The sequence below is a fragment of the Myxocyprinus asiaticus genome, chromosome 16 (genome assembly GCF_019703515.2).
Source record: "Myxocyprinus asiaticus isolate MX2 ecotype Aquarium Trade chromosome 16, UBuf_Myxa_2, whole genome shotgun sequence".
Classification (NCBI taxonomy): Eukaryota; Metazoa; Chordata; class Actinopteri; order Cypriniformes; family Catostomidae; genus Myxocyprinus; species Myxocyprinus asiaticus.
The window spans coordinates 33,593,124-33,604,699 of record NC_059359.1 but is presented as its reverse complement, the minus strand read 5'-3'; the positions used below and the strand labels follow the sequence as shown (position 1 = coordinate 33,604,699).

General features: G+C 37.3%; 1 protein-coding gene across 1 annotated transcript; it reads left to right on the top strand.

The window, feature by feature from the left end:
* Positions 1-218: 218 nt before the first annotated feature.
* Positions 219-11,288, top strand: ccdc106a (coiled-coil domain containing 106a). Its single transcript, XM_051721503.1, has 9 exons — positions 219-368; positions 1,046-1,123; positions 1,274-1,375; positions 1,489-1,674; positions 2,063-2,113; positions 2,301-2,528; positions 5,946-6,152; positions 6,605-6,908; positions 10,018-11,288. The coding sequence occupies exons 2-9, from the start codon at positions 1,069-1,071 to the stop codon at positions 10,040-10,042; spliced, it is 1,158 nt and encodes a 385-aa protein (XP_051577463.1). The 5' UTR covers positions 219-368; positions 1,046-1,068; the 3' UTR covers positions 10,043-11,288.
* The last annotated feature ends 288 nt before the right edge of the window (positions 11,289-11,576 follow it).

Genomic DNA, 11,576 nt, shown 5'->3' with positions numbered 1-11,576 from the left:
TTCAGCCAAATGCTATTTCACACAAAGTTGTTAAAATTTCACTGCCAGAACCAAACCAGAAGTCGAATTTGGCCTAGATCTTCTTGCTATATGCAATTATGTAATGCCCTTTGCATTTTAAATAATGTTTTTTTGTCCGTTTTTTTAGACTTGTATTTTGTAATTTAAACGTTCTCAAAGCTTTTATTTTGAAATTGTATATTTCTGGGTGTCGTTAGAGTTTCTATTTTCACGTTGTAGTTAGCGCTGCTGAGGGCGATTTAATTGTTATTGTTAGCAGGGAAGCGCTTTAGTTAAAACACAGATGAAAGTGCATTGAGAAAGACATCATATATGTGAAAGAGAAGCACGTTGACAAATGAGAAAAGGTTTGTACATGTGCTTTTGTGCTATGAAGTGACAGAAATGCAGCATTTAATGGGACGATGTTGTTCAGTGAGCGATGAGGAACGACTGAATTTTTAATTGCTAGCCTAATGCATTAGCCAATATGTCATCTTTATTTTTTAAACACATGCGTACTTTTGCAGCTGTGCATCACTTACTATGAATAACGTTACTAGTGTTTATATGTTAAGATGAGTAAAGCTCATGACAAGCTGTTTATATTCATGTTTTGGTTGTGGGTGGCTGGTGTTTTGGTTAGTGTTGATAGTTACTGGCTTTCAGTCTATTATTTGATTGTTTTGCTGTGTGTGTGTGTGTGTGTGTGTGTGTTCACGGATGAGAGTACACTAGGATGTTGGGCACCATCTGACAGCTCATGAGATAATTTCTAAATGTGCTTTGTGCATGTACATCTTACATTATTATACAACATATTTTATCCCTCTTTGTTCTTTTATCTATTTGGTTGGATTTTTTTTTCTCTCAGTTTGGTATCTATTGTGTTGTTTACTTTTATAGTTCTTGAAAAAACATTATTTTACATCTGCATTTTACATTTTACATTTTACATTCGAGACTTTGTCAAAAAATGAAGGAAATGTTTTAAAGCAGGTGTAATGGATATTTCGGGATGACATCCTTGTGTCTTTGCTTATAGATCAAAACTGAATTAACAGAAATATGAACAATGCTGATTCAGCCACGAGAAAGCATGCAAGTTCACGAGAGCTTCAGAGTGAGTGCACATACACACACATTCTGACTTACATTTTTGATAAATAATTAATGTGTGAGCTGATGTCACATCAAATATCAGTCATGACACTTGTGAATATGTAATAAGAATAATGTGCATCTTATGTGGCTTTTATTCCTCATTCTTCAGCTCCCAAGAATGAGGATGCATACGAAATCTCCATTCCCTTTGAAGATAACAACTTTGAGCAGCAGGGAGGCTTTTACAACCAGAATGACCAGAATTTTGATGGTCGGTTCAGTTTATTATTATACATCTTATGTGTTGACTGTTTGCACCAATTTTAAGTGCTGTATGTTAAAGTATAAGGGTATATGTTTGTGTTCCTTTGTGTTGTGATACAGGTAGTGATCCGCCAGCACCGGGCAGCTCGTACCTGTTAATCACTAACTTGCGCACACAACTGCAGATCTCACTGGAAAAAAATTCATGGCTGCAGAAACGCATCGAGGACCTGGAAGAGGAGAGAGACTTCCTGCGCTGCCAGCTCGATCGCTTTATTTTCTCAACTAAGAGTCAGGAGAGCAACGGTGAGGCATAAAGGACAGAGTGAGCAAAGACTGTGCTAATAGAGGATATTTAGAGAAAGTTTTGATGGTGTCAGGAGCATTTATCTTGATGTCAGAATTGTCAAATGAACATAAATCTTTATGGGTAATATCACAGCTTTGATGATTTGGTCACTAAAGCCAAATTGATTGAGGCCAATACAAATTCTTATAAATAAATATTTTACTTAGAACCTCCTTCAAAACATGAATTCTCCTAAATCTGACAGTAAGTGCAGATGTCTAATTTTTTTAAATATTGTATTGACTTGCTCCAAAGGCCCTGACACCACACATTTGTCTGCCCATGATATAGAAAGGCCATCAATAATCATAATTTAGTAATAGAAAATGTCTCTTTTCCCTGCAGGAAATGATTCCAGGTGTTTTTCTTGGAGGAGGAGACGAGAGACTGATCGAGGTAAACAGACACTTCTTTTTACTGTGTACATTATTCTGATGCAGACCTTGAAAAACCCCCTTTTTATTGAGATTAGGTGGTCAAAGTCTATGCTATGTTATTTTAACATGGTGAGGGGGAAAGTCCCTATTGTAATATAAAGATCAGCAGAAATAACTCAGTCGGTCTTTAATTATTAACATTTCAGATCAACAAGCAGAGAGCCAGCGGTCAGCCAACCGTCAATCATTCCAGCAGAGGCCATCCCAACAAACCTCAGCCAATCCCAAAGTCATGAGCTCTGGGCCTGGTCCAGTCACTGTTCAGATGAATTCCATGTTTGGACCCGCCCACCCTCAGACACTTTTACAGGCCCACGGTGTCGGCAGCACCAGCAGCAGTTGCAGTAGTACCAACAGACTCAATAAACTGCATGGTGGGTCTGAAAAGTGATTTTACCTCAAATGATGAGGTTTGCTTTACCTCATCATTTTTGTTCAACCTATTTTAGTATGCCTAGAATATGCGTATCAAATATGCCATCAGATTAAATTGTAGAATAGAGTTGTAGGTTAGTTCTTTTGCTTTCAGTAATCAGCATTCTGTATAATTCTCTTGATCCAGTGTAGTTTTGTGTATAACATGTAGTGGTACCCCAACTTAACTTCAATAGCCGGTACTGATATCTAGAAAGCGCCAGAAGTCAATACAATATACATGTGTATATGAAATGATGCAAATGAGAACACTAAAGATGTTAAATAAATATTCTGGGTTCAGTCAAGTTAAGCTCAATTAACAGCATTTGTAGCATAATGTTGATTGCCACAAAAGAATTATTCAATTTGTCCCTTGTTTATTAAAATAATAATAATAATAATTATGGTAAGTCACTTACAATAGAAGTGAATAGGGCGAGTCCGTAAACACTAAAATAGACACTGTTTCAAATAGCCATAAGAAGTAAACATTATACGGTTGAAGTCAGAAGTTTACATACACCTTAGCCAAATACATTTAAATTCAGTTTTTCACAATTCCTGACATTTAATCTTAGAAAACATTCCCTGTCTTAGGTCAGTTAGGATCACTACTTTATTTTAAGAATGTGAAATGTCAGAATAATTGTAGAGAGAATTATTTATTTAAGCTTTTATTTCTTTCATCAAATTCCCAGTGGTTCTGAAGTTTACATACACTTTGTTAGTATTTGGTAGCATTGCCTTTGAATTGTTTAACTTAGGTCAAACATTTCAGGTAGCATTCCACAAGCTTCTCACAATAAGTTGCTGGAATTTTGGCCCATTCTTCAGACAGAACTGGTGTAACTGAGTCAGGTTTGTAGGCCTCCATGCTTGCACATGCTTTTTCAGTTCTGCCCACTAATTTTCAATCAGATTGAGGTCAGGGATTTGTGATGACCACTCCAGTACCTTGACTTTGTTGTCCTTAAGCCATTTTGCCACAACTTTGGAGGTATTCTTGGGTTCAATGTCCATTTGGAAGACCCATTTGCGACCAAGCTTTCTTCATGGCTGATGTCTTGAGATGTTGCTTCAATATATCCACATAATTTTCCTTCCTCATAATGCCATCTATTTTGTGAAGTGCACCAGTCCCTCCTGCAGCAAAGCACCCCCGCAACATGATGCTGCCACCCCCATGCTTCACGGTTGGGATGGTGTTCTTCGGCTTGCAAGCCTCACCCTTTTTCCTCCAAACATAATGATGGTCATTATGGCCAAACAGTTCAATATTTGTTTCATCAGACCAGAGGACATTTCTCCAAAAAGTAAGATCTTTATCCCCATGTGCACTTGCAAACTATAGTCTGGCTTTTTTATGGCAGTTTTGGAGCAGTGGCTTCTTCCTTGCTGAGCAGCCTTAGGTTATGCGGTTATGTTGATATAGGACTCGTTTTACTGTGGATATAGATACCTGTCTACCTGTTTCCTCCAGCACCTTCACAAGGTCCTTTGCTGTTCTGGGATTGATTTGCACTTTTCGCACCAAACTACGTTCATCTCTAGGAGACAGAATGCGTCTCCTCCCTGAGCAGTATGATGAATGCGTCCCACGGTGTTTATACTTGTGTACTATTGTTTGTACAGATGAATGTGGTACCTTCAGGCGTTTGGAAATTGATCCCAAGGATGAACCAGACTTGTGGAGGTCCATATTTTATTTTTATTTTTTTCTGAGGTCTTGGCTGATTTCTTTTGATTTTCCCATGATGTCAAGCAAAGAGGTACTGAGTTTGAAGGTAGGCTTTAAAATACACCCACAGGTACACCTCCATTTGACTCCATTTAGCCAATTAGCCTATCAGAATCTAATTGGCTAATTGCCTAAAGGCTTGACATCATTTTCTGGAATTAAAGGCACAGATAACTTAGTGTATGTAAACTTCTGGCCCAGTGAAATTGTGCTATAGTCAGTTAAAAGTGAAAAAATCTGTCTGTAAAAATTTTTTGGAAAAATTACTTGTGTCATGCACAAAGGAGATGTCCTAAACGACTTGCCAAAACTATAGTTTGCTAATATGAAATCTGTGGAGTGGTTAAAAAATGAGTTTTAATTACTTCAACCTAAGTGTATGTAAACTTCTGACTTCAACTGTACATGTTAACATGATTTTAGTTTGATAAAATCAGTTACTAACCTTTTATGTGTAAAGTTGTATGATGATGAAATCCTGTAATGTCAGAAATGAATATAACGGTACAACAAAGAGTGCAATGTGCCAATAAAATAACTAGAAAAGTATTCCATATTTCACTATATCCAAGTCCATGCTTTTTAAGATTTTATTCATTTGCATGAATTGTCCAGGCCTGGAAATCACAATTTTAAAATCCCTTGATATTTCCAGGTTTTCCATGACCGGGGGGGACCCTGAATCATTGAACTAATCCAAGTATTACAACATTAAAGTAACTTCATCTGACTACATTCGGTTTCAAAGAAAAGATATTCAATCATCTAGATGACTTAAATGTTTTCTGCACACCAAGTTCCCAACTAAACAATGATACTAGTAAAACTGCATTTATCTTATTGAAAATAATAGCAGAGTTTCCCCCCAATTAAAGCATTTTATTTCAGTAGTGGCCATGCAGTGAGTTGGCAGCTGTATTAAATGGTTTGAGCTCATTTGACTCAATACAAGAGCGCTTTTGTGAGCTGTCATTTGCTCACGTGATAGTCAGTGGCTGTCAGGAGTTACAACTAAGTTAATATTTCTGTTTTCTAAAACAATGAATTCTGTTTTGCTGAATCACTATTCATCAGATTTGTAGCGGTTAAAATCAATTATTGACCAACACTAACGATCCTCAATTAAAAAATCATATTTCAAGACTGATGCAAATGTATCGGCAGGATTAGTAATCGATGCATCAAGAAAACGAGTGAAACATTACACCCCTAAAGTTAACATGTATAATGTTTACGTCTTGTGGCTATACTTTTGAAACAATGTATATTTTAGCATTTATGGACTAGCCCCAGACACTTGTAAGTCTCTTAATGTAACTTTACTTAATAAAAAGTTAAAAATAATTGTTTGTGGTAATCAACATTATGCCACAAATGCTGTTAATTGAACTTCACTTGTATTGAACCAGGAATATTCCTTATCGACGTGGTTATCAGCCAATGCCGCTAATCTCAACATGACCAAATCTTTTTTGGCTTAACATAATGGCCAAAATGTTGGTTGTAAATTGCCGTGACAAAACTTATGTTTAACTATATTCACTGTTTTATTATGATCAGTGCATCTTAAGACTCCTGACTTCAGGGTTATTTTAAATGACTCAAGATTGTTATACATTATCTTCTGCTTCCATAGAATCTCTTTCTCTTCTGGGAGATGAAAATGACGAATACCTGGAGGATAGCTACCTGGAGGAAGAGGAAATGATGTCAGGAGAGGATGTGATATCAGAAAACATGTCTCAACAGAATATGGGCGCAGCTGGAAGACCCACCGGCACTCATCCAGCACTGAAGAGGAGGAGGGTCTTCAGAATCCCCAGAGGGAGGGAGAGACAGAGAGGTGAGCCGTGACTGTTAAAAGTGTGGGAAAGATGAAAGGAGTGTTTACATACACAATATGATGAAAAAACACTCAAAAGTCAGCTCATTCAACTCATTTACATGAGATTTGCTATTATCGTGTTTTTTCTCCTGTTTTGACATAAAAATGTAAGTAGATATGCACATTTGGATAAGCCACCATAACACTGTTTTAAGTGTTTACGTGCAGAGCGAAATCAGGGTAATGGGCAAATACGTATGTAGGTGTGATGTTGGTTTTTTGCTTAAACCGTTTATGACCTTTCCATGATAAAATAATATTGTTTAAGGCATTTACATGACCTTATGTTGTCAGGTTATTAAACATAATCGGTGTGCTCCTGCATGTAAACACTCATTAAGGGAGAGGTCATTTTAGATGGCTGGGTGCTTTTTCTCTTTTTAAAGTCATGTTCTGTTTTTTTGTTCCAGTGAAAGATGCAGCAGGTGTGTTGTTCCGCTATAAAAAGATCCTGGTGACATACCAGAGGCTAAAAAACATGTCGAAGGCCTTCCAGATCCATGGAGTCGATCGTAACACAGTGGCCTCTACCACACCCATTGCTGAGCTTCTGCTGGTGGCCCCGGAGAAGGTGGCTGAGGTTGGCGAGTTCGACCCATCCAAAGAAAAGCTTCTGGACTACGCCCGGCGCTGTTACATCGCCCTCGACCCCCAGACTCTCAGCAAAGTGCAAGCTCTGAAAAAAAACAACCTGCTCCTGCCCATCTCCTACAGGTATTAATACATTCATGCAAGGAGGTAGGAGTCATTATAACTCTTATAGACATTTCCTCTTTAGTCTTTAATTTTCTAGAAGATTATCATAGTAAGTAATTGTATTGCGAGAGAAGGGGCTCCAAAGTCAAGTGTTAGATGTTCCCCAATAATAGCCTAAATAGTGATTTATAAGTGAACAATACTGAAAAAAAATGGTGCATTTCTCCTTGTAAAACAAGATTTAGAAAGTTGCTATATAAATAAAACGTATTAATACTTTGACTTTTTAACTCCCAGTAAGCTTTATTTAAATTAGAGCTGTCAAAATTATCGCGTTAAAGCATGCGATTAATTACATTTTAACACACAATTTCTTTCTAAATCGCGATTAACACATTTAACATTAATACAGCATAAACAAGTATAAACACTGTCATTACACTGACGCAAACTGCAGTGATTCAGTGTCAGTGATAAAGTGATGGGGAAAAGAGCTCTTGATGCTATTTGTTGTACAAAAGAAGCTTAGATGGAACTTGTGACAGAAATCAAGTATTTTTCAGTGTATGTAAGGTGTATTTTAATTACCACAGATGCATGTCAAGTCTTAACTATCACCAAAATGCAGAATGAGATTTTTTTTGTTTTTCATGTAGAGTTCAAAGCGACGCTTGATGCTGGCGCTAACACCCTGATATGAATCATGAACGCTGCTTTGCTGTAACAAAGCGGATGACCATAGTCTGCCAGCTGATTAATATTGTGGAGGACAGTTTAAGTGATTTAATGCCCATTGCAATGAAAATGCAACCTATGTGGGGACTAGTTCTTTCAATTAGTCAAACTCCAACTTAGACTTTGCAAAACGTTTAATGTTATTTAAATAGGTGCTATTTTAGTGCATTTCTGTCTTTATACTGTGGAAGGCTTTGTTTGATTTTTTTTTTTTTTTTTAAAGCATTATTTTTACATATTGTTTTGTTTTCTTTCCTAAAGCATTTCATTCCTGCATTTTGACAAGAAAATAAGTATATGTAGTCAAATATCAGCACTCTCAAAATCTGCAATTAATAGCGATTAACTACGAAAATGTATGCAATTAATCGCAATTAAAAAAAATTAATCGACTGACCGCACTTTGTCAATGGTCCTCATTTATGAAACATGAAGAAATTTCATTGTAAATCTTTCTTAAAACCATTCTCATGAAAAAGGTTGCATTCAATTCAGATTCATGATTATTAAAATAGAAATCTGTTCTGTTTTTGTTTCATAAATGACGCCCAATGTGCAAAATAAAATGCCAAGTAGGTGTAGCTGCAGGCCAGATATCTCCAAATGGGGGCGAAATCTCCAAAAGAGGGCAGGGTTACTCCAAAAGGGGGTTGCATCTACACCAAAAGGGGGCATCACTTTCACACACGGTTAGGGTTAGGGGCTCCCTATATTTGACAGTTTGGAGCTCCCGCCCCTTTTTCGAACACTGCCTGCAACTATATCCTTCTCAAAAATGCAGGAGATGATTCCAAAGACCTGCCTAAATGTGTCCCATATACAGTTGAAGTCAGAAGCTTACATACACTTACATTGAAGTCATTAAAACTAATTTTTTAACCACTCCACAGATTTCATATAAGCAAACTATAGTTTTGGCAAGTCGTTTAGGACGTCTACTTTGTGCATGACATGAGTAATTTTTCCAACAATTGTTTACAGACAGATTGTTTCACTTTTAATTGACTATCACAATTCCAGTGGGTCAGAAATTGTTAACTATGCAATGTATATAAACATTTTTTTTTTTTTACTTTGAAGCTAAAAGTATTATGTTTTCATGGAATTATTTGGCACCATCTCTGCTTGCTGTTAAAACTTACTGCACATAAATGCAATATGCCTTAAAAATAAACAGATAATTGGTTAAAAGTTAACTGTGCTTTTAAGCAGCTTGGAAAATTCCAGAAAATGATGTCAAGCCTTTAGGCAATTAGCCAATTAACTTCTGATAGGAGGTGTACCTGTGGATGTATTTTAAGGCCTACCTTCAAACTCAGTGCCTCTGTGCTTGGCATCATGGGAAAATCAAAAGAAATCAGCCAAGACCTCAGAAAAAAAAAATTGTGGACCTCCACAAGTCTGGTTCATCCTTGGGAGCAATTTCCAAACGCCTGAAGGTACCACGTTCATCTGTACAAAAAAATAGTATGCAAGTATATACACCATTGGACCACGCAGCCATCATAATGCTCAGAAAGGAGACGCATTCTGTCTCCTAGAGATGAACGTAGTTTGGTGCGAAATGTGCAAATCAATCCCAGAACAACAGCAAAGGACCTTGTGTAGATGCTGGAGGAAACAGGTAGACAAGTATCTATATCCACAGTAAAACGAGTCCTGTATCGACATAAACTGAAAGGCTGCTCAGCAAGGAAGAAGCCAATGCTCCAAAACCACCATATAAAGCCAGACTACAGTTTGCAAGTTCACATGGGGACAAAGATCTTTCTTTTTGGAGAAGTGTCCTCTGGTCTGATGAACCAAAAATGTAAGTGTTTGGCCATAATGACCATCGTTATGTTTGGAGGAAAAAGGGTGAGGCTTGCAAGCTGAAGAATACCATCCTAACCATGAAGCATGGGGGTGGCAGCATCATGTTGTGGGGGTGCTTTGCTGCAGGATAGACTGGTGCATTTCACAAAATAGATGGCATCATGAGGAAGGAAAATTATGTGGCTATATTGAAGCAACACCTCAAGACATCAGCCAGGAATTTAAAGCTTGGTTGCAAATGGGTCCTCCAAATGGACAGTGACCCCAAGCATACCTCCAAAGTTGTGGCAAAATGGCTTAAGGACAACAAAGTCAAGGTATAGGAGTCGCCGTCACAAAGCCCTGACCTCAATCCAAAATTGACCTAAGACAGGGAATGTTTTCTACGAATGTCAGGAATTGTGAAAAACTGAGTTTAAATGTATCTGACTAAGGTGTATGTAAACTTCTGACTTCAACTCTATACTGTGTGCCCATACACATTCTTTCTCGAACACGCAGCATAAAATTTTGTATTAACATAAATACTTTAGTTTGGACAAAACTGACTCTTGGATTGTCTTTTTTTATCCTCCAGGTTGAAAGGAACTGATAATCGATAATTGGAAGAACACAAGGAGCAACTGATTCTTATCCTGCTGTATCGTGAAACCCCTGCACTGTATTTTACTGTTCTATAGAACACACATTTACCGTCTCAACCTCCATTCTGCTGTTCGGAATACTCTGAACCAAGTGTACTATTACCTCTGTTCTCCACCACAACCCTCACTCATAGAGCTGTACACTCACAGCTGTGGATGGGCTGCATACTTGTACTTTTAGATTTTATCCCATTGTTTCATAATAGACTTGGATCTGTTGAGTGATTTTTATTTATTGTAGCTATGGTTGAAGGTCAAGAATTGGCAATTCAATCAAACAAGCCCTCTGTCATGTGTAGCACTATGGCAGTGTTTGTTGCACATAAGTTCTCTATCTGGGATCATTAGACCCATTCAGCGGGGCCAAATTTGTGCCCTGGTTCTCTGTATCTTGTAGCACTTACCTGACTGACTGAAGGACTTTCCCCAGTCAATATGAACTATTGGTGTAGGTTCTTCAGAGAACCAGTGTATTTCACCTGTTTTACACTGTGCTACTGTACTTTCTTAATTGAACCCCATTGGATTTGATTTCTGGAGTTTTTGTGCATGTGTCTCCTAATAGACGACACTGACTGTTCAGCATGTGAAAAGTTTATATTGTGTAAATCAGTTCATGTTAAAACAGTTGGTAATAGTACTGGTCTAGTCTAGTACATACAGTGCAGACGCTAATGTTTGTCCATGATTGTGTGAGAGTATGAGTGAGTGTACAAGTGTTCAAGTTTTAACTGGTGCTGAAGTTCATCTGAAATGTTTAAACTGTGTGTGTGTGTGTGTGTGAGATTAAAATATTCATGGCTCCTTTGAGCAGAGATTCAAACCTACAAGTGGAGTGATTATCTTTTCATCACAGTATTCTTCATTATCAAATCAACAAGTTTGCTTTAGCTTGCACGTTCAATGTAATTTTGCTGTCCGCTACCTTTGATTACGGGTCAGGACTCTAGTAGATTTCAGTTATGCCTCAGGAACCAATAATTTGTTTATATTTCAATTACAGTTCAGTTGATCATAAAATACTGAAAGTTGACTATTTTCCACTCTTGTTTTTTAATTTCCATGTTGTATTTCACATTGAGCTGAGAGTAGCCACGAAGCTGTTTATAGTCTGGTCTTTTTTGTCATACTAAGAGAAACATTTATGAAATGTTCAACTGATTCTTCATATTGTAAATGACACTAAAGTGTTTGATTTACTACTGAACACTGCCTCTGACTCTTTCTTTCTGATTCATTCATTCTTGAGATCCAGTCTTGCTACCTAATATGGCTTTCCCATAGTTTTGTTCTTTGAAGTAACTCGTTCAATCAGCATCTTTTTAAAATAATGTAAAACATTTTAATATTTTAAAAAGTCACTAGAAAAAAGTGAAGAGAGGGATGGTGAACCTGTACTCTTGTATACGTTCTAAACATTATCCAGCTTTAAAGGGATATATGACCCTAAAATATAGTGTTTTTTATGTGTTGTTCCAAACCTGTTCTTTCC

Coding starts and splice junctions, on each gene's coding strand:
- ccdc106a (XM_051721503.1), top strand. CDS start 1,069: ATGAACAATGCTGATTCAGCCACGAGAAAGCATGCAAGTTCACGAGAG. Junction 1,124..1,273: donor AAGTTCACGAGAGCTTCAGA/GTGAGTGCACAT, acceptor CTCATTCTTCAG/CTCCCAAGAATGAGGATGCA. Junction 6,153..6,604: donor AGGGAGGGAGAGACAGAGAG/GTGAGCCGTGAC, acceptor TTTTTGTTCCAG/TGAAAGATGCAGCAGGTGTG.